The sequence below is a fragment of the Aplidium turbinatum genome, chromosome 1 (genome assembly GCF_918807975.1).
Source record: "Aplidium turbinatum chromosome 1, kaAplTurb1.1, whole genome shotgun sequence".
Lineage (NCBI taxonomy): Eukaryota > Metazoa > Chordata > Ascidiacea > Aplousobranchia > Polyclinidae > Aplidium > Aplidium turbinatum.
The window spans coordinates 38,489,594-38,510,701 of record NC_137472.1 but is presented as its reverse complement, the minus strand read 5'-3'; the positions used below and the strand labels follow the sequence as shown (position 1 = coordinate 38,510,701).

The following is a 21,108-nucleotide window of genomic DNA, read 5'->3' as shown; positions in this document are numbered from 1 at the left end:
CGGTTACTGAGATTGGCAGAGTGAAGTTTTCCGACTGTTGCCAGGGAATTATTCCATTCACTAGGTACTGCTGGATGGAGAGCAGTCCTGAAATGCGTTGCTCAAGCGCACACCCCGAGAATCGAACCAGCGCCGTGTGATCTTGAGCCGGGCGCGTATCCATGAGCTATCGGGGCTGAGTCTACCGCCATAAGTCGCCTATCCAGATGCAGCGTATGTGACCTGACTACAAGTGTGTTTTGCCAAAATAAATGTATAGAAATATGTGATAGGCTATCATGTTTATTTAATACTATTTATTATTAGTAAGTCATGATAATGCAGCGGAAGACTTCACGTTACAGTGGTAATGGGAGGTAGCCTCAGAGTGCAGCAAGGTTCTGCCGATGTTCTAGTACTCCAAATTTCAAGCAAAATATAGCATTTTATTTGATGAGAACGAATTTAAATAAACAGCAAAAAAAGATTTTCTAGCTCTGCCAATTTTTTAATTTTGCAGTGACCCTCCAGTTGTCCATACCTCAAGGAAAATCAGTAAAGTGAGTCGTTCCGGTTCTGCTCGCATATCGAGCAAAACTCAAAGAGTCGTAAAGCGATGGTGTAGAATATTTATTTACAATCCAAACACTGAAAACAACACAAGAAACATGTCCAACAGTATTGAAATAAAATGAACTTTTTACAATAGTATAGCAATACTTGTTAATGACAAAGTAAAATGAAAATAAGAGAATCCCAAGTAGTGGATTACTGCACTGATATATTTTATCATTCGATGAACAGACACAAAAACAAATACTTACACATGTCAGGTCATTATCAACTATTGTAGAACATGGATTATGCCTGGAAAGATCAGTGGGATAAGCCCATGGTGTATGAAAAGGATCCACTGAGGATACAAGCTGACTTCAAGTCAACAAGTGAAAAAAATCAGCAACATCGTGAGACCGTGTACAGTAGCTTCATAATCACCTTTATCATTGGCGGTTGAAACGTTTTGCTACCGTTCGAGCATCAAATTAAAACTGATCTTTCTTCTACAGTCCAATCACCAAGACACTAATCACCTTGACCAAGAATGAATCTACCCAAATCGAGTTACCACTCTATAATCCCACTGCATTGATGAGAACCTCAAGCTCGAAACGGTTGACACCTGTGTACAGTTGGTACTGCCCTTTTAGGCATTTTTTATTACTTGAAAAAATAAGCGTTGTTGAGTTGAAAAAATTTATTCATAGCTTGACTGTTATAAATTTTTCAAAATAAAATTGATTCAGTGAACAATTAAATGAGTGTGCTAGCTTCCAGTTGCTTAGGAAGGTTTCGATTGCACAAATTGATCTTTCCACTGCAAATCGTTTCAAGATTGGCAAGCAACAAAAACGAACATTTTTACGCTGAGTTAGGCTACTGCAATAAGCATTCTATAGGTAACTAGCAACTATAACAATATATATCAGGGGCGGGCAAACTTTTTATCTCGAGGGCCGCGTTCAGAATCTGAATTTGTTCGAGGGCCGCAGTATAGTATAATTAAGATTATAAGCCAAAACATCAAATCTAAAATAGTCAAAACACAAGCTTTTATTTATTTTTAAAGTGACGAAAGAAACGCAGATTTTATATACAGTAGGCTACATGTATTGCATAAAAGATATAAAAAATGTTTGTCTCAATTATTTATTTGAATACAACCCACATCAAGATAACACTTTGCCAGACGCACTTTGAGCGAATTAAACAGAATACATCTGCAAGCGAATTAACATAATCAGAAAAACTGTCGCAATCGCCGATTTTCTCTCTACCAACACCAAGAGTCTTGGCCTTGATCCAAGACTAAAACGAAAGTCTCATGACGCGACCAGCCGAAGTCAGAAATTTCGATTGTGACGTAATCGGCTGTTTAGCAATGGCTGCTTTGACACTAATAACATCCATACATTCATGCAAGATCACAATGTGGCTGGGGAAACAAACTACTACAATGCAACAAAAAGACTATAATTTATCTTTATCAAGATGAAATATATAAGAAAAAAGTTTAATTAAGTCATTGTCGTAATTCAAATTTTCAAGCAACTTTAGGATTATTTTATTATATATTTGCTTCAGGCTTTCGCGAGCCGCACAGAAAGTTGTTACGGGCTGCATGCGGCCCGCGGGCCGTAGTTTGCCCATCTCTGATATATATCATAGTATTTTATTGACCTAAGAATAAAAAAAAACATAAGGTGCTTTAGTAAGATAACAGACTTCACGATAAAGAAAGTGACAAAAACCACACAACATATCAATAATCCGATAATTCTGGTATAACCAGTAAAAATGAAAAGCAATTATACAGTATAGGATAGGAAATAGATATACTGCAATGAACACTTGCGTCAGTAGCCATTTTGGAGCCCTGTTTTGAACTGGAATCGATTTATTTTACAATGTATGCAAGAATGTATTAAACTACGGCAAAGGAGAAAAAAATAAGTACAATGCAAATAAATGTGTGAAAACATGACAAAAAAGGACAAAGAAAACAAAAGTGTGTTATGAAGGTGTTATGCGACAGGTGAACAGCTGCTACAAGACTAAACAATCAAACGATGTGTTGAGCTCAAACGGTTTCCATGTAAATTCTCTAAATAATCGACTCAACCGGCTATAAACATACCAAAGCAAACGTGCTTCGGAATGAATCACCACTACTATGATACAGTATATACTATATACCTTTTTTTTTAACAAATCGATAAAAACTTCGATGCTATTTGCAATCAAGATTTTGTAAAAACGCCGAAAAACCAGTAAGTTGTAGACTTACAATTAAGATCTTAGCTAAATTATTTGACTAAGTTCATATTTCATTCGATCTAGAAAATACATTTTTTACAGCAACAGTCGATACATTTTTCTCAAAGATACAGCATTCTCTATTTTGCGTCTACAACTGATCGGGAACAGCTCCTGGCGAGGTGTAGGAACCACTGCATTTTCTTCATGATTACTGCAGTGGTGTATGGAGTAAATAAGGTTCTACCAACGTATGTCGCATAGTCGCTTTACTGTTAATAAATGACACTTTTCTTTAGCCGTTTGCTTACAAAAGCAATGCCATTCCACAGAACAAGAAATGTGCGCATCATTAGGCTGTAATTTGGCACACCGTGAAATCACAAGATTCACTTGTACGATGAAATTTACACTTATATGAAATATTAAAACATACAAACAAATCAAGTAAAATGCAATCAGATCAATACGAAGGTATCATCGATCAAGCAAAATATCGATTTTGACACTGGATGAATAAACTTAAAATCTGCTGTTAAAAACTTGCTCCAGTAGCGCGTAATCCAACTTCTACTCCAAAGGAGGGCTGAGATGAAGGTACTCAGCAACAAACACGGTCAAGATTTTGGTGATGACGTCGATGCGATATGGATCTAGAGCAGCTTCGTTATCATACCGAGTGTGCCACTGAGTGGGAAATGGGGCCGATATTAAATGCAAGATAGGAACATCTGGGAGCAGAAAATAAAATAACTTGATTGAAGAGCCAAGAGTAAAATGTCGTCAAATTAAGTACGGTACATGATATTGCATTAGTTTGTGATATAGACCAAACACTTGTATTTACAGTTGTTTGGAAGAAGTCGGACTTTGGCATCCCCATCGTTCCAACTAGTATCCCATTATACAATTTCATCTTTTACACATTATGTAAGACATTAGTTCAACAGACTGATTGTGAAACATCCACCCATCGAAGGAGGCTCATGCATCGGCAATTGATTGCTTGGCTTAAGTTTTGGTTTGGTTTTGAATCTTTATCCTTGAACTGACAAAGCCTTGATAGGTTATTCCTGGTAGTTTCGCATACTTGCACAGGCTTTTGACACAGGGCCGGTTACCGAGATTGGCAGAGTGAAGTTTTCTCATAGTCGAGTGTTGTTGCTGGAGAATTATTCCATCCATTAGGTGCCGCTGAATGGAGAGCAGTCCTGAAAATGCGTTGCTCAAGCGCACACCCCGAGAGTCGCACCAGCGCCGTACGATCTTGAGTCGAGCGATTAACCACTGAGCAATCAATCGCTTAGCTAGGTGATACACCAACTAAAAGCACGCGTGCGAGCCCCGCTCCCACAAAAGATCGATCACTCACTATTTTCTAAGAACGGAATGTGGTCATCTTCTATAGAGGTATATTCGTAGCTTCCATGACGATAAAAAACACTGAGTCTGTGTGACAGGAGGTTACGAAATCTCAATTTTGCTTCTGTAATTCATAAGAGTAAAGTTAAAACTGGAATACGCTTTGCGTATGCACAGACGTCAGTCCAATACGACAGGGTTGTGTACTTGTGTAGGCCCATTAATTAACTCTGAAAAATGACTTTGTATTTGAAGAATTATTCAGTGGTTTCGTAACATATTTGAAAACTGGGTTGTAAAAGTGCATAAATAGGTGTCAGTCTACTCAGAAATACAGAAAATGATTCAAAATCACTGATACAGTGCAATGGAGTGAACATACCTATCCATTTGCAATAATCAAACCATTTGGAGCGGTGTGAATAAAATTTGACAAATCTAGTATTTGAGTGTCCAATGAGGTCAAGCAAGACGAATAAACTCTGGAAAAAAATCGGGTGTTTACACGTTGCACATACAAATAGTTATCTTTTTTACATTTTACAATCAACTCCAATTCCTGACTGTGTAATTCACTTCCAAGTGTAGTACACTTCCACAAACAGTGAGGTATTGACAAGATGGCCAGTGGCCACAGATAGGCTTGTTGTGGCAATCAGCCCGGATAAGCCTGACGCAACACTGTACGGCACTTCATGCTTCATCAGCTTTTTTGCTTCCAGTTATGCGAACGAAGATCAAGGACCAGGGTTTCTAAAGCTATCACGCAAAGCTTTTCTAGTTGAAGCAAGTGGCAGAGTGTGCCGGATGCCACTTTTTGTACCATGCACTGTCGCATACCCTTACATTGCAACATATTTTCACTGCATTATATAATGAATAATTTAATAATTACAATGTTAAATATAAATATAATATTGTTGCAATAAATAATCAATAAGTAATTATGTAATTTGAAAATTAAAAAGCGATATCAAACTGCAATGAAGATATTTCATTCTTACAATATTTCTCAAGACGTTCCTTCCACTCAAATCACTCCATTTGTTTGCAAGATGCCGCGAGCCATAAAGAGAGTCAGTGTCACTCCACTTTTTGAATGCTTCTTCACCGTCAAAGAAGATTAGGTCGAGACTCATATCAGGAGCGCCAGCAACACCTGCAAGTTGCTGAAAACAAAATGTGCGTATCTTAGCAGCTTCATCGATTCATCATGAAATGGTGTTGCTTGCTGTTGCAGTTTTTATTGTTGAATAAACATAATTTCCCCACACCGAAAAAGGGTCTTCTGGTGCCTGATTGCAAGATCGTATTCTCGTACAAGCTTTGAACGATCGATGCAGGCGAGGTCACCGAGATCCTCAGTTTGTTTCGTTTGTTGTCGAAATGATGTTCAATGTTAGTTACTTCACCTACAAGGTGTCGCTGAATGGATAATTGTCTTTAAAATGTGACGCATACGAGAAGGTTGCGCTCTCGTCGCTTGAAAGTTTCCACGCCAGACAAGAAGATCCGTTATTTTTGCATAGATTCAACGTATGCAGACGTTGAATCAATATAAAAATAACGGGTTTTGCTGTCTGGGTCGTTTATCGATCGAACTATGGGGTGGTTACCGTTTGTTGTTACGTGGAGGAACAAAGCCTTGTGTTAACAAGGCAATATAAAAGCAGACGTTCAGAAAATAAGGTTAAACGTGATTAAAAATTCAATCGTGACTGAAATTAGACGGAAAAATAAAACATAAATGATTAATTTATTACGTTCGTCTGAATATCGGCCGTATTGACGTGTGTGGCTTGATTTCACCAAAATTTCGTTGTAAAATTGGCTTAAAATAAATCAAACAGGAAAATATTACCAAAATTTCATTAATCTTTGTTTGGTCTTGGACAGTAGCAGACTGACATAAAGTACAATTGATTTCCCTCGGGAGACCTAGTGGCTTGCTGACTTTCTACATCAAAGACATTGTAGCTTCACACAATGATTCCTAATGTTTTTTGTATCAAAACCCTCATGATCCGAACGATGATTTCGGCAAATATAAGGAAGTTTTAACTTTATTAATAAAATGTAATATGACGCTAGAGATCACAAACCATTGTTTGTAATCATTCAACCAAGTGGATAAAAATCCATTTTGCTACCTGTCTTGTAAGATCTTTCAAAGAGCTATTTAAAGCACGAGCAATTTCCAACAGCATCGCGCAAGGTACAGCGGAGTCGGTTGCACCAATAAATTCGAAACCGCTTCTTCGGAAATCCTTCAAAAACAAGTTAAAAAAAATACAACTTAACAAAAAACAGTATTATTGTTAGGTTGAAGTTACATTATATTCTATTACCCTGCTAGCTGCTAGCAAATTTGACCATTTTTATATTAATTCAACATCAACAAGAGTTAAATTGATTTAAATGGGTCAATTTTGATAAATATATACGGCCATGACCATACTAGTAGAGATGACCGGCTATGTCACATTTTGAAGCCTTAAAATACCGGGCCGACTGTTTCGTAGCAGTTCGGCAGACAAAACACATTACTTTTGCCTTAAGAGTATGTAGACATGAATCGCCGGTTTGTGGACGTTGACTCAATGTAAAGAAAGTTTGTAAATTGAGAGCTGAAACATTGCGCAGCTGGACATTTTGCTTGATGGGAGTGAACCATGAAGTAAACTCATACGCAGTTAGTCACAGCATAGGCAAGTCTAGCAAGTAGGCTAGAGTGAAAAGGAAAACAATAAAGTCGCACTATATGTGCACTTGTGCAGTTAGTTTTCATGTGATATTCTCAAGCAACATAGCACAGAAAAGTAATGCACGGTACCGAAATTATGCAGCTGAATACTGAGCAAATCAAGCTTCTGATATGCAATGGCTACAGACCTAGTTGTATCTTCACTTCAGCATACTTTTTAATTGCTACTGTAGCCTACTTTAACTTTGTAGTCAGTTGACGAAAGGAAAGCAGGTTAACTTCATGTTTGCAAAACTAAACTAGATAAACCAATCGTTTTCTGTCAGCAAAATATTGTAACTCTTTGACCAAAGTATGAATCGTAATGCAAGTCTTGGCATATAGGATAGCCTATACAATTATACATGACCACGAATCGGTCATGATCTGAAGTTCACATGTTCAAGTAGATGTTGGACTCGTTGTTTCATTGCATTTAATAGGAATTAAGTGACAAAATGCCTAACAAATGCGTTGCGTTTGGTTGCAAATCAGGCTACTTTACTTCTGTTACCAATATTTCTAAGTTTGCTTTTCCTCTGGATATAGTGTAGTGTTGCTGCCGCAATGCATAAAATTTGTTAACTGATCTTACTACTGAGCCTACAAAAACTGAGCCTACAAAAAGTCTGGTTTGTGTATGAAACATTTTGAAGAGAAATTTATAAGTTATGGTGAAAGAAATAACCTCAACTGGCATCTAAATTCAGTTCCGACAGTTCACTCAATTCAAGCATTAAAACGCCATCACTCCATCTGCTTTACCAACTCCAGCACCAGCAGCACCTCCACGAAAAGCACCCAAAATTCATATAAAACAACTTGATGAACTGGTAGACTTCTGGCAGAAAAATAGAATATCTTATTTTCAGTGACATAACTGAGGCACACTGCCCAGATGGTTTCCTGTAGGCTACTATCGGGAATAAAACTTTTTGATTTTTTTACATTTTTCTGACAAGTTGTCTGGCTTTCCCAAGGTTGCTGAAGCTGTTAGTAGATCGAAATTTGCATGTGCAAAAAGATTTGTTGAAAAGGGATATTCAATTTTGGAAAGAGGATCTAGCTGCAAGTGATCCGTGCATTTCAAGCTTTGAAAAGTTTCAGGAAGATGTGGATGAAGTTGCCAATGAAATGTTTAACGCAACAGTATCTTCTAATAGTGCAGAAGTTGGCTTTACAATAGCCGGTTATAGGCCTATTGCAAAAAACTTGTTAAACGCTCCAAATGTGCAATGTGCAAAAGTTTACTTAAAGCTGATTCTGCAGCTAAAGCTCCTTTGTACTTTCAGCTTTTGTCAAGGGGGGCTTCAATGTGCCTTCTCAGCCACTTTCTGATTTTGTTTATAGTGCTTTTGCTGCTTTACATGTTGTTGAAGCAAAGGTACGCAAATGTGGATTGCCTTGTCGAAAAGCTATGCAGTAGCCTATGCCTATTTTTTCAAAAAATATCTTTTCTCCGGTGTAAAGTTTGCATGTGACACACAGGTGGTCTGGGGCAACCACTTTGCATCGAAAATTGTTGTTAATATTAATAAATAATTACCAAAAGATTATAAATGAGTCAAAAAGAAAGGATAACATTGTAACATTTACGCAAAGGCAAAAGTAGTTTAAGATTGTATTGTAGTTATGGAATGTCTTTTTTCCGTCACCATGATCACTAGGCTATCGTCTTTGTAGTTCCCCCCCCCCCACTGCATTGAATAAAACATATATCATTATTTTCGCATGTCCTTACACTATTTCTGTTGTAAAAAAATAGTCTGTGCTGTTTGTTATTGCTTATTTTGAGATGTTTGTTCACTTACAAATTATTAATTTGCACCATTCATTATGTAGTTTGGTAGTAATGCAATATGTCTAAATGTAAGGTCAGGCACCTGTTAAATGCATTAAAAACGTCTAACAAGTCTGAAAAATATCTACCTTGTTGTTCCCCATGCCAGTAAGAGCAGTTTCTTTGTTCGTCTAAATTTCAAGTATTTTTCTATCGGCCCGTTGTAAAAAGGCCTTCATATGTGACATAGCCGGCCATATTCTACTAGGTGGCCATGATACGGCACATTATAACTTCAATAAAATAATAAAACATATTATACCGGTACTTCAACTTTTCATAAATACCTAAATTGAAGATCATTATCACAGCATTGCTACACAGAGGAAACTGAATAAGCGAATGGACATTTGCCAAGCTCCTTTATGTGAGATTATTCAAATAAGATTTTGTGGTTATTTTATGGTTTAAGATTTAGGAATTCATACCGTAAAACAATTTATACGTCTAATCAGAATCAACAAATAAATGAGTTCCTCTGTATTAACAATACTGACGAAACACTTCTCCAAACGATTTAAGATAAATAGGTGGGCTACTCAATGGTATTTCATGATCAATCACAAACATAAGTAAACACTAAACAGCTAGTTTTTCATTAGATATATTAATTGTTATTCTAGCAAATTTCCTTAAGTTATAAATATATGATACTTTGGCGGGAGCGACTGCTTGGATCGACTGCTTGGATCGACTGCGGCAAATCGACCTTTGTATGAAACATTGTGGGTCCCTGTAAAAGTTCTTCGACATCAACTTTACTGCAGTTACTTTAAAGTTTTGGTTTACGTTATTGATATAAACCACTTATCCAAAACGTTGCATGTTACCTTGGAATCATAGTGACAAGCGAGAATAAGTTTTTTATTGGCATTTGGATTTGTCGAAGCAAGAATATTGGAAAAAGTTTTTCGACCAACAGGAGTGTTGTCAACAAATGTATCATATTCCACATTCCAACCCTTTAATCTTGTCAAAGTGTTGTTGATGTGCTAAAAAATAACACAGAAATAACACCGGTACTGTTCTGTATAATATGAAACTAGACTGTATGCATATAAGCAAAAACTATCACAATAATAGCTATACTTGAAATATGGCTGCACTGCACAATCACATGTTTGCAAACCCTTGCTAGTCATTTTGTTGATTCAGATAAAGCACAGCAAAAAAATTGAAAATATTTTTCTTGTTGCTTGAAAAATAATCTACAAAAAGCTTGGCGTGGAGTAAACAAGTTGTAGCTTCACACAAGCAAAAACACAATCGGTACTATTATAAAGTCTTTGGTGTGAGTATCACTCACCCAGGAAGTGAACCAATGTCTACCAGTATGAAAACTCAAAGCGTTAACCAATGGGCTAACTTGTAATTTAATGGAATATGTCGAACTAGGAATCAGTGTAGAGAATAACTTAGATATCTTCCAGCAAACCAGTCAAGCATATTCCAATATAGTCAACACTGAATTACAGATCCATCATCCATTACCCATACGATTCCCGATAATTCAACAATGATCAACAAGTGAAACTAATCTAATTACAGAATATAAAATAGCAATTTATGATCAACACACTGAGCGGATAAGGTGCTTGGTTACTAACCACACACATCTAGTTGGACACACAGCTTAGCTGAATATGAAATAAATACTGCTAACCTTAATCCACGATGTATAGAAAGGTAATGATAAATTTAAGGTGACTACCACAAGGTAACTTTCCACTCTACTTAACTAGCGCCATATCAGCTTATACAGGGTGACCCAAAAAGATTCATACCCATGTTTTATTCGATTTTTTCACATTTGGAGCACATCTTGGGAAAGCCAGAAATTGACTAAAAATTGACAGAAAAAGCTAAAACTCTGGTCAATGGTCTTCCATAAACTGAATAATGTGTGGTTGTAATTTGAAATAAATAGCTTTTCAATCAAAGTCACAATTGAAATTTTCATGGGTACGAATCTTTTTGGGTCACCCTGTACTTGACGCATTGCAACGGAATGTGGACTCCTCTTTGGTTATAATTAATATTGCAGACTGCTACAAGTATATTTGACAATAAACTTACACTTCTGACAAGTCTGATATTTTTAGTGTCAGGTCTTCTTGGTTTGAGAATCGGAGTTAACTGTTTCCACAGCTCATCAATGTTCACTCTATCTACAAAGCTTCCTAAATCTCTTGCTGACAAAATATTTGCCCTGTGACTTTTCTGCAAAACAGATTTAATGAATGAGTATTGACAATAATTACTTAAATATAACACAAGGAAAATTAATACTGTAATTAGTTTTGATAAATGTCACATAACTTAAAGAAGTCAGAACAAGTCAATAAGAAACAATGTTATATACTTGAGCATGCTAATTGTCATCACTGTGTGATTTGTAATTGAAAATCATTGAGTTTCACAATTAACAATTCATATTGTAGCTATATGTGTTGTATTATAAGTAGAGATGTTACTGACAATGATTATTGATTAAAGAGAAAACTGCCCGCTCTGGGTAAACAATATAGCCATTGAGTCTCTTTTGCATGAAAACTAGTGCAAACAGATCACTGTCAGCTACAGACTCCCTAGAACAAACTTAGATATAATGCTCAGTAAAATGTGTTGTTGATCTATGAATAGAAGCAATTAAAAAAGTAACCTTTCTAATACTTTCTCTTCTTAGCTTTGGAGTATCTTGATGTGTTTCAGAATATGCTACTCTGCAACCCATTGCCAAGATGAGAACTGCAACTAAACAGAAATAATGACAGTATAGTTTCTTAACAGCAAAGAACGTTGAAGCAAATAGGCACACCCAACAACACAAAAAATATATACCACACAAACTTGCAAATTACCTGCAGCAGGATAAATAGGACAAGCAAACATCATATGGCTTCTTTCGAGTTTTTTCTACAACTTGAGATCTAAACTGGAGTTGCTAATGAATTAATTTCAATGGCATTATAATACATATAATATGGCCTACTGGTTTAAAAGCTACGTGCCTGTACGTTTCAAAAAAAAAGTTACACAAGCCTGAATCTCAACTAGCAAAATAACATCAGATATGAGGTGGGTCATAATTTTGCTGGTCATCTTAGTTTAGCAAATAAAATTTGTAACAAATGTTATGCCTATATAATTATGGTAGAGATAAGATAGTACTTGTTTTGAATTTGTAGCCAATTGATTCATGTAGATGTATGATCGTGCTTTCCAACAATGGCAAAATTGTTAAAATCCGAGCAAAAATGAGAAAGCTACAGCACTTTCAGTGGAAGGACTATTTACCGATCACAGCAAACAGGGGGTGGCTTATACTGAATAATCAAAAGTGGGGAAAAAAAGCTATTGATTTGTTTTCTTATACTGAATAAGGATCGATTTGCCTTTACAATGCATTGGAAAAAAGCTTCGCCAGGTGATTAAGTTTGAACAACGATTGCTCGTTTTGTAGATGAGATATAAACCTGAAACTTTTCAGGTCAATAAAGCAAGACATACTCTTTCAATTTGCAAAAATATAATGATTTTATTGTAAAAATTAAATTGCTGAGAATCGGTACAAGTTGGTGAAGTTTAAGTTATCACAAGATAAAGCGAGTAGGGGAAGGTTTTTTCACCTCATATTTCATGCTAGCATAACTTGTGACATAACCTGTTCAGTGTTCAATCACCAAATAGAAAATTTGTATCTTGTCAGATTTTTAATGTGGAGCAAAAAATGTAAATTTGTTGAAGTGGCTCATAGGATCCAACGCGTGAGGTCCTATGAGCCACCAGTACAATCAAAAGAATAAAAGTATTTAGGCTACATGAATACACAACACATTTACAAGATAATGGGATGTGATAAGTGATAAGTTGAAAATAGAGGCTTATGTGATCATGAAACTGGAAGATTTCCACAATTTTTAAATAAGAAGATAATAATTTGTAATAATCACATTAGGCCTACATTTTTTTATAAGTGACAGATCATATAGGCCTAGAAAATAAGAAACAAATTAAGCATGCCACAACCGTGCCATCATTTTTATGATCACAAGCTTACAAAATTGATCCATTGAATATAGGCTACAAACAGGCTATTTACACAAGATCAAAACCAGAAAAGTCAATCAAAATTTTTCTAATTCCCTTCACTTTTTTTGTTGACCCAGTAGTGATGGGTGGACTACAGAGGAAACTGGAACAGCGATTGGAGCTGGTATACAAACCCCCCCCCCCCCCCCCCCTTGGCAACTCATGACAAAGAGGAATTGACCAAAACATGTGGATTGAAGTGTGTGAACAGTAAAGCAAAGGTAAAATAGTTTCACTCTATATGTTTGGTTGAGTCCTGTCTTTGTCATGAGTTACCGTTACCAAGGGGGGAGGGGGGGGACTTGTATACCAGCTCCCAGCGATTTACCAAGATGAGCTTTTTTTAGCAGTTGTCCGAATCACTATGGTAAGTTTTGTGAACTAATTTTTGAAATTGATTATGTACAGATACAGCCTACAAAGTATCTTAAACTGTTAAACAAAAATTAAAAAAAACACATAAACAATTTACTATAATCTTAACTAGCTTAAACATAAAAAATAAATAAACAACTTTCTAACAATAAACTAATTGTGATATGAATTTCCACCAAGTAGGAACCTATGAGCCGGCCCCGTAGAGTCAGCACACAAGGTGGCTCATAGGTTCCAACTCTCCATTTTGACAAGTTCACATGTATTGACTCTAAACCAGGAGTCACCAACCTTTTTTGCATACGGGCCACGTTGGCACTTAGGAGAGCTGTGGCGGGCCGCACTAATAAAATTTTAGGTAGGTTGGTTGACTCTTATGCTACAAAAGAACGCATTTCGTACCCAGCATCCAGCGTTACATGTTGTTAACATTTATCTTGAAATACCGCAGCAAAAAAAAATTAGTCGAACAACGCTACTGCCAGGCCAAGCTCTTTTAACAACACCTTTGACTTCTTTAACAATGTCTAATAAACGAGGCCACTTATTTTGCGCACTTATAGCGAGGCGAGCGGTTTCATCAGAATATTCATCGCCAAGCAAGAGTGGTGTTGTCACTTCGCTTCACAAAAGATATCTTGCAATTAACAGTTTCAGTAAACATGGAAATGTTTGACACATCACAATACAGGCATTAATAGTGACCTGCAAACGTATCAGCAAAAAATAGGCTCCAATAACAGGGAGAAAAAACCAGGCTCCATGAAACAAACGCTTGTGGAAATCAGCGAAAAAACGTTTCTATCGTAACTCATGAACAGTGCTCCCTCTAAAAAAGCAATGAGTTGGTTTTTTATCCTTTTTGTGAGAGTCTATAAAACCGTCTTTCCTTGATTATTAGACAAATGTCACTTGCGGTGCTTATTAGCATAGCAAGAATTGTTGATTAACAACATTTTGCAGTACTAAGCTAAATATTTTCATTATACCAGAAAAAGTCTTTAAATTTGTATATACTATTTTTCCAATTTATTATAAATTGAGTTGGCACACCAACATATTTTGCCAACAAAAACTTGCTTAAAGGAAACACTGCTCGTGAAACCCAATAATGGTGAAACGGGTAGAGATATAATCGTACTTTCCAACGATGGCAAAATTGTTAAAATCCGAGCAGAAACGAGAAAGCTACAGCACTTTCAGTGGAAGGACCATTTACCAATCACAGCAAACAATGGGTGGCTTATACTGAATAAGGATCGATTCGCTTTTACAATGCATTGGAAAAAACTTTGCCGGGCGATGAAGTTTGAACGACGGTTGCCCGTTTTGTAGATAAGATATAAACCTGAAACTTTTCAGGTGAATAAACCAAGACATACTCTTTCACTTTGCAAAAATTTAATTTTTATTTATTTATTTATTTATTTGCAATCAGACTCAAAGTCCATAGAATGTAAATTTTTAACAGTCATCACACAAAATATCAGACTAACACAACATCAAGCAGGCTACATCAAACAACGTACAAAATACTGTTGTAGTGAATATAAAATGTAGAATTAAAGTAATAATCAGAAGACATAACATTGCGCAAAAGTGGATTAATTGATCTTTTGCAACGTTCTACAAATGCATAGCAATTTTTTCTTAATAGAGCATCAAATGTTAACACGTCGTTCTGTACCTGATACACTCTAGCACTGTCGCATGAATGATTTCATTGTCAAAGTTAACTTGCTGAGAATCGGTACAAGTTGGTGAAGTTTAAGTTATCACAAGATAAAGCGAGTACTTACTTTGTGCTTGTGTTTAATTGATTCGGGTAGATACATAATCGTACTTTCCATTATGGCAAAATTGTTAAAATCCTAGCAGAAACGAGAAAGCTACAGCACCTTCAGTGGAAGGACTATTTACCGATCACAGCAAACAATGGGTGGCTTATAGGCTACTGAATAGGCCTAAGGATTGATTCGCCTTTACAATGCATTTGGAAAAAAGTTTCGCCGGCAATAGCGTAGCCAGGAATTGTGAATGGGGGAGTTTGACGACCTAGTGGCGGGGAGGTCTGGGGGGCCTCCCCCAGAAAATTTTGAAAAATTACTTTGAATTTGGTGCATTCTGAAAGCATTTTCAACAAAAATGTGGTTACGAATATTCCTGTAAAATGGTGGTGTCTGGTGGCATAGCAAAAGGATAAGATCATGTTTTCTTCGGCATTCTTCGGAAATAAAGCTAAGTCTCTATGTTTTCTTGTTGCTAATTCCTGGCTGAGATGTTTGGTATTGGCAAAACTTGCTCTTTTAATGCAATTTTGTTTAAAATTAGGCAATTTTTTTTAGACTGAAAGCATCATTCTCAATATCGTGACGTCATACGCGAGGAAAAGGAGGAGGGTTGTAACCCCCAAAACCCCCCTTGGCTACGCCACTGGTCGCCAGGCAACTAAGTTTGAACGACGGTTGCTCGTTTTGTAGATGAGATATAAACCTGAAACTTTTCAGGTGCATAAAGCAAGACATACTCTTTCAATTTGCAAAGATCTTCTTCTTTCGTTTGAGACTAGATCAAATCAAATTTCAGGGCAGGTGATGGAGAGCCAGGTGAGTGTAGCTTCGTCCAGCGTTGCTACACCATGCGTTCCATTTGGTGCCTTATAGATCGGACATTCGAGAACGACATGGTCAGCAGTTTGTTCCTCCGCGCCGCATTCGCAGGCCGGTGAGGGAGCCAAACCTCACTTGTGCATGTTGGAATGGAAGCGACCGACTCCGGTTCGGATTCTGTTGAGCTTGACCCAAGTCGGCCGAGGCAGGTCCATACCATGGGGGTGCGTCACCGGGTGAGTTATAAAACGATGTAGTTTCGTGTCGGTGGCACACCACGCTGCATTCCAATTGTCTTCCATGAACTGTGCTGCGCTGATGGCATGATCGCTGAATGGATGTACTAATTCAACAGCAGCTGGCACAAAGGGGTGTCTTGACTTTAATTGCTGGAGAGATTCCTGAGGTGGGGTGTTAAGTTTTGCATGAAGCAAGTGGTTAGGATCCCCCGCCCGGCGAGCCAGGTGTATAAGGGCTCCCTTTCGGCGAAGCTCAGCAGGTTGGATGCCTGCGAGGATTGGTAAATACTCTGTTGGAGTTGGGCGCAGGCATCCAGTCACAGTTTGCAATGCGTCGTTGATTGGGCTGTCGATGAGGCGGGTGTGGGCACTGCGGCACCAGGCAGGGGCGCAGTATTCATCAGTGGAGTGGACCAACGCCAGGGCTGCAGTGCGCAAGGTGTCAGCACCTGCACCCCAAGTTGTGCCTGCCAAACGTCTCAGCAGGGCGACGCGAGATGTCAGCTTTTTGCGTAGTGACTGTAAATGGTGACGGTATGTGAGTGACCTGTCAAGTGTAACCCCAAGGTATGTAGGTTCTGGGCAGGGCGGTAAAATTTTGCCGTTGACGGTCACTTTCAGGTCACGTTTTGCCTCCCTGTTGTTGAGATGGAAGGCTGCCGTCACAGTTTTACTTTCGCTGAGCTTCAGTTTCCATTGGTGAAGGTATCCAGATATGGTCGTCATGTCTTGGCTCAACGTCATTTCTAATGATTGCCAGTCTTTCGCAGAGTGCAAGATGGCCAAGTCATCAGCATATGCATATTTGTCAGATGTTGTTGATGGTAGGTCATGCATATAGACATTGAAAAGGAGGGGAGCCAAGACTGATCCCTGTGGGACACCGTTTTTGAGTCGCCTGAGTCTACTTGGTTTTCCGCTTTCGGTGGTAAGGGTAAAACTCCTGTAAAGATATAATTTGCAAAGATATAACGATTTTATTGTAAAAATTAAATTGCTGAGAATCGGTACAAATTGGTGAAGTTTAAGTTATCACAAGATAAAGCTAGTACCGGTAGCCTACTTACTTTGTGCTTGTGTTTAATTGATTCGTGTAGATATATGAACGTCAAGGCTCGATTAACCATGAGGCACACGAGCCATAGGCCTCAGGCCCCGTGTGTGCACACTGAGTGCACAGCTGTTATTTTAGAGTAACGATTTCAAATTGTGTAACGATTTCATGCTAGCATACACTGAGATGCCCACCGAGGCATAATATTATAGGCCTACTATTATTAATGCTTGCATGGTCTTGGGAACATTTGCTACTTGAAAAGTTACTTGCTATGCTTCAGTTGAGCACTGCTGCTCTGCATTGAAAGTGATTACCAATAGGGGCCACTAATCTTAACTGTGCCTCGGGCCCCCGTGAGCCTTAATCAGGCCCTGATGATCGTGCTTCCCAACGATGGAAAAATTGTTAAAATCCGAGCAGAAACGAGAAAACTACAGCAAGTTTAGTGGAAGCATTATTTACCGATCACAGCAAACAAGGGGTGGCTTATATTGAATAAGGATCGATTCGCCTTTACAATGCATTGGAAAAAAGCTTCGCCGGGCAATTAAGTTTGAACGACGATTGCTCGTTTTGTAGATGAGATATAAACCTGAAACTTTTCAAGTGCATAAACCAAGACATACTCTTTCAATTTGCAAAAATTTAATGATTTTATTGTAAAAATTAAATTGCTGAGAATCGGTACAAGTTGGTGAAGTTTAAGTTATTACAAGATAAAGATACCGTAGTACTTGTTTTGGATTTGTAGCCAATTGATTTGGGTAGATATATAATCGTACTTTCCAACGATGGCAAAATTGTTAAAATCCAAGCAAAAACGAGAAAACTACAGCAAGTTTAGTGGAAGCACTCGACGATTGCTCGTTTTATAGATGAGATATAAACCTGAAACTTTTTAGGTGCATAAAGCAAGACATAAGCTACTCGTTCAATTTGCAAAGATTTAATGATTTCATTGTAAAAATTAAATTGCTGAGAACCGGTACAAGTTGGTGAAGTTTAAGCTATTACAAGATAAAGATAATACTTGTTTTAAATTTGTAGCCAATCGTGCTTCCCAACGATGGCAAAATTGTTAAAATCCGAGCAGAAACGACAAAACTACAGCACATAGTGGCAAAGGTTTCATATTTTTAGTGTTAAATTTTAATTTGATAATTTTTTAGTTGAATTCATGCAAATTGAAGAGTTTTAAGTCATCCCGTGGCCTTATATCGAACACTCGACGTTGATGCAATGTTTATATTTTAAAAACACACTAAAATTGTCAAAAATCCATGTCCATTCCGCTTTATCACCTCCATTCCGCTGCTTTTCACGTTCCCTTTTTTCACCCTCCCAATAACAGTTGCGTCTGTTTGGTGACGTCATATTGACCAGGGAGGCGGATTCTATATGAGCGCCCAAATTTATTTTTGTGTTTAGTTTCGGTTCAGTTTTTCCTTTTTTCCTTTATGTTTTTCCTTGACTTAATACGGTACTATAGGCTAGGCTATCTCTTTTTCTCCTTGTCAGTAACGTCTTTACAATCATCTGAGACTGATGAAAAGCTTCAGGACAATAGGCCTATTCATGATATTGACGCAATCTGACTGAGTGACTGTTGGTCACAGCGGTAAACCATAATCTCTTCGTGGGAAAATTGTAACATAAGATTCCCGAATCCGTTCGTCTGTATGTATCGACCGAAAAAGAAACACTCCTTGAAACGTCTATTCAATAAGTGTATTCCTGTAAAATTAGCCCGCGGCTATCGAAATCGAGATGCAACGCCGTACACCTCTAAAAACTGTCACTACGATACAGATTACTTGGATAAAAGACGGAACCTTTGTCCAGCTAGCAAGCACTAAGCCAACAGTTAAATGTGCGGCCAACTTTCAAACAATCATTTTACGAATGAATCAGAAAAATTTGTGATCTCAAAGGCACGTCAGCAGTTAGTGTGACGCAATAATGAAAGACAATTATGAAGTCATTCAAACATTTGTTCTAGAGGCTGCTGCAATATTTCATGTTTAAACAGGTTTCAAACCGAAACAGGTTTAAACAGGTTTCAAACTGAAACAGGTTTAAACAGGTTTGACACGAGTCTATGAACGATGGTGCAATTTTGGCACATTTTCTAGCAACTTCCATGACGTAATATTCAGTAGACTTGAACGGTTTTTATATGACGTTTGATTAGGTGAACAATTGTCTGGAACAACTGTATACAGCAGCCCGACTGCCCGATTGACTCAGTCTGACTGACCGTATACACAGCCTAGCTAGCTCTATTATTATGACATCATAAGTGAGCATAGGCAAAAACTAATTCACTAGCCTAAGCTTATCATACCCAACTGTACGTCGAAGCTCAGTGAACTTAGTCCTTTGTTGTTGAACTTTGTTTCCACCCTCCGGGAATGTCTCTCGCAAGACTTGCGTGGGTCCGGCTTAACCGCCTACGAACCGGCGTTGGTCGCTTTCGTTCAGACATGTGCAGATGGGGCCTGGCTCCCTCACCGGGATGCGAGTGTGGCGCCACACAGACCAGACAGTAGATCATGTCGTCCATGACTGCCCAATCCATCAACCACCACATGGAACGCTTGGACTGAAGGCCCTGGATGACGAGACTGTCGAGTGGCTGATGACATCATGCCCAAACATATAGGCTAGTCCGGAAGAACAGCTCATACGACGAAGAAGTGAACTTTGTCATTGCTACTCAAGTTTAACTGTAAATCAACGGATTACCTAATTTTAACTAAAAGAATTGAGAACTAACTCATTCACTGCAGTCTGCACTCACGTCCACTCCAGTCTCCAATTCCCAAAACGGCGAGAAAAGAAATCAATCAAGCGACAGAAAGGCGAGAATGGGAAAGAGATTGAGAGCCTGAGAGGGGTTCCGGATGGAGAGTGACAACGGAAAGCAGCTGATCATCGTCATTCCAGTCGTTTTTAGAACTTTTGAAAGGGAATATTAATAAAAATTTCTTTAAAATTGCTAAAAACAACAATTCCCTTTTTAAGACAAAATTTTCTTGTAAAACTGTTAAAAATCCTTAAAAAATCCTTCCTATCTTCATTTCCTTATTTTATCCTTCGAAGCGATGAAAAATCCCGATTTCGGGATAAAATCCTTCAAAGTGGAAGCACAGACTAGGAGTGGCACCATTGTCTACAACAGGGGTTCCCAACCTTTTTACGATCTCATATCACTTGGATGCTCTGTACTGCCAAGCGTACCACTTTTTGCGAAACAACTAATTTGATCGAATCATATTGGCGTAATAAAGTAACACTAAAGCACCACAACTAAATTTAATGAGATTTTTGTTTTCGTTTGCTGTTCAGTGTTCACCAATTGGTCGATGCGCTGTGTATATTTGCTAAAAGCGTACCGAAAGTCATTTCCGGGTGTAGCTATCTCAGGCCTACCATATTTTCATCGCTTAAAAAGAGGACACGTTTCGCCAGCGGGTAAAATAGTCTACAAGTAGAATGTTACGTATGAAGAATTTTTTACATCCTTTTGGATAAATAGACGCATGCAGCAAAAAAACAGACACAAAAAACCAAACAAATTTGTTTTTTGCCAGCCGATTTGTTGCGACAAAATAAAAATATGATGTGATAATGTACCGTAATAAAAATGTGACAAATCAGGCAGTAGGCCTATCTGCAGGTAGCCATGTCTTAACTTTTTTCAGAAAAAAAGCATCAGCTTTAACGAAATCATAAAATTACTTGCTTGAAATATAATTGAAGTTGTACAGGCCTACAGCTGTTAATGAGATGCTAAGGACAGACAACTAAAAGGCTGGTACCTTCCTTGTACTATTGTAACTGCATCATAGATTAAATTCATTCTACATTTGCACCCACACAAGTTGTAAGCATCCACGCCACGATTTATTTTAAAAATAAATATTTATGTTATGCACAGTGCACATTGGATATTTTTTTGATTTGCTTCACTTGACAAATTAGCCAAACTATTAGCC

General features: G+C 37.8%; 1 protein-coding gene across 1 annotated transcript; it reads right to left on the bottom strand.

The window, feature by feature from the left end:
* Window positions 1-594: 594 nt before the first annotated feature.
* Window positions 595-11,472, bottom strand: LOC145765503 (glutaminyl-peptide cyclotransferase-like). The gene is made up of 8 exons (XM_082577336.1): window positions 11,401-11,472; window positions 10,815-10,958; window positions 9,569-9,730; window positions 6,306-6,422; window positions 5,160-5,324; window positions 4,538-4,637; window positions 4,166-4,279; window positions 595-3,524 (listed from the first exon to the last, which is right to left on the bottom strand). Exons 1-8 carry the CDS (start codon window positions 11,470-11,472, stop codon window positions 3,364-3,366), a joined length of 1,035 nt encoding a protein of 344 aa, XP_082433462.1. The 3' UTR covers window positions 595-3,363.
* Between the last annotated feature and the right edge of the window lie 9,636 nt (window positions 11,473-21,108).

Bases quoted from the DNA above. Each gene is read 5' to 3' on its own strand.
- LOC145765503 (XM_082577336.1), bottom strand. From the start codon at position 11,472: ATGGGTTGCAGAGTAGCATATTCTGAAACACATCAAGATACTCCAAAG. The intron at 10,959-11,400 runs GTTACTTTTTTA...TCTGTTTTGCAG, and splicing joins GAAGAGAAAGTATTAGAAAG to AAAAGTCACAGGGCAAATAT. The intron at 9,731-10,814 runs GTAAGTTTATTG...GTTATTTTTTAG, and splicing joins ATATCAGACTTGTCAGAAGT to CACATCAACAACACTTTGAC.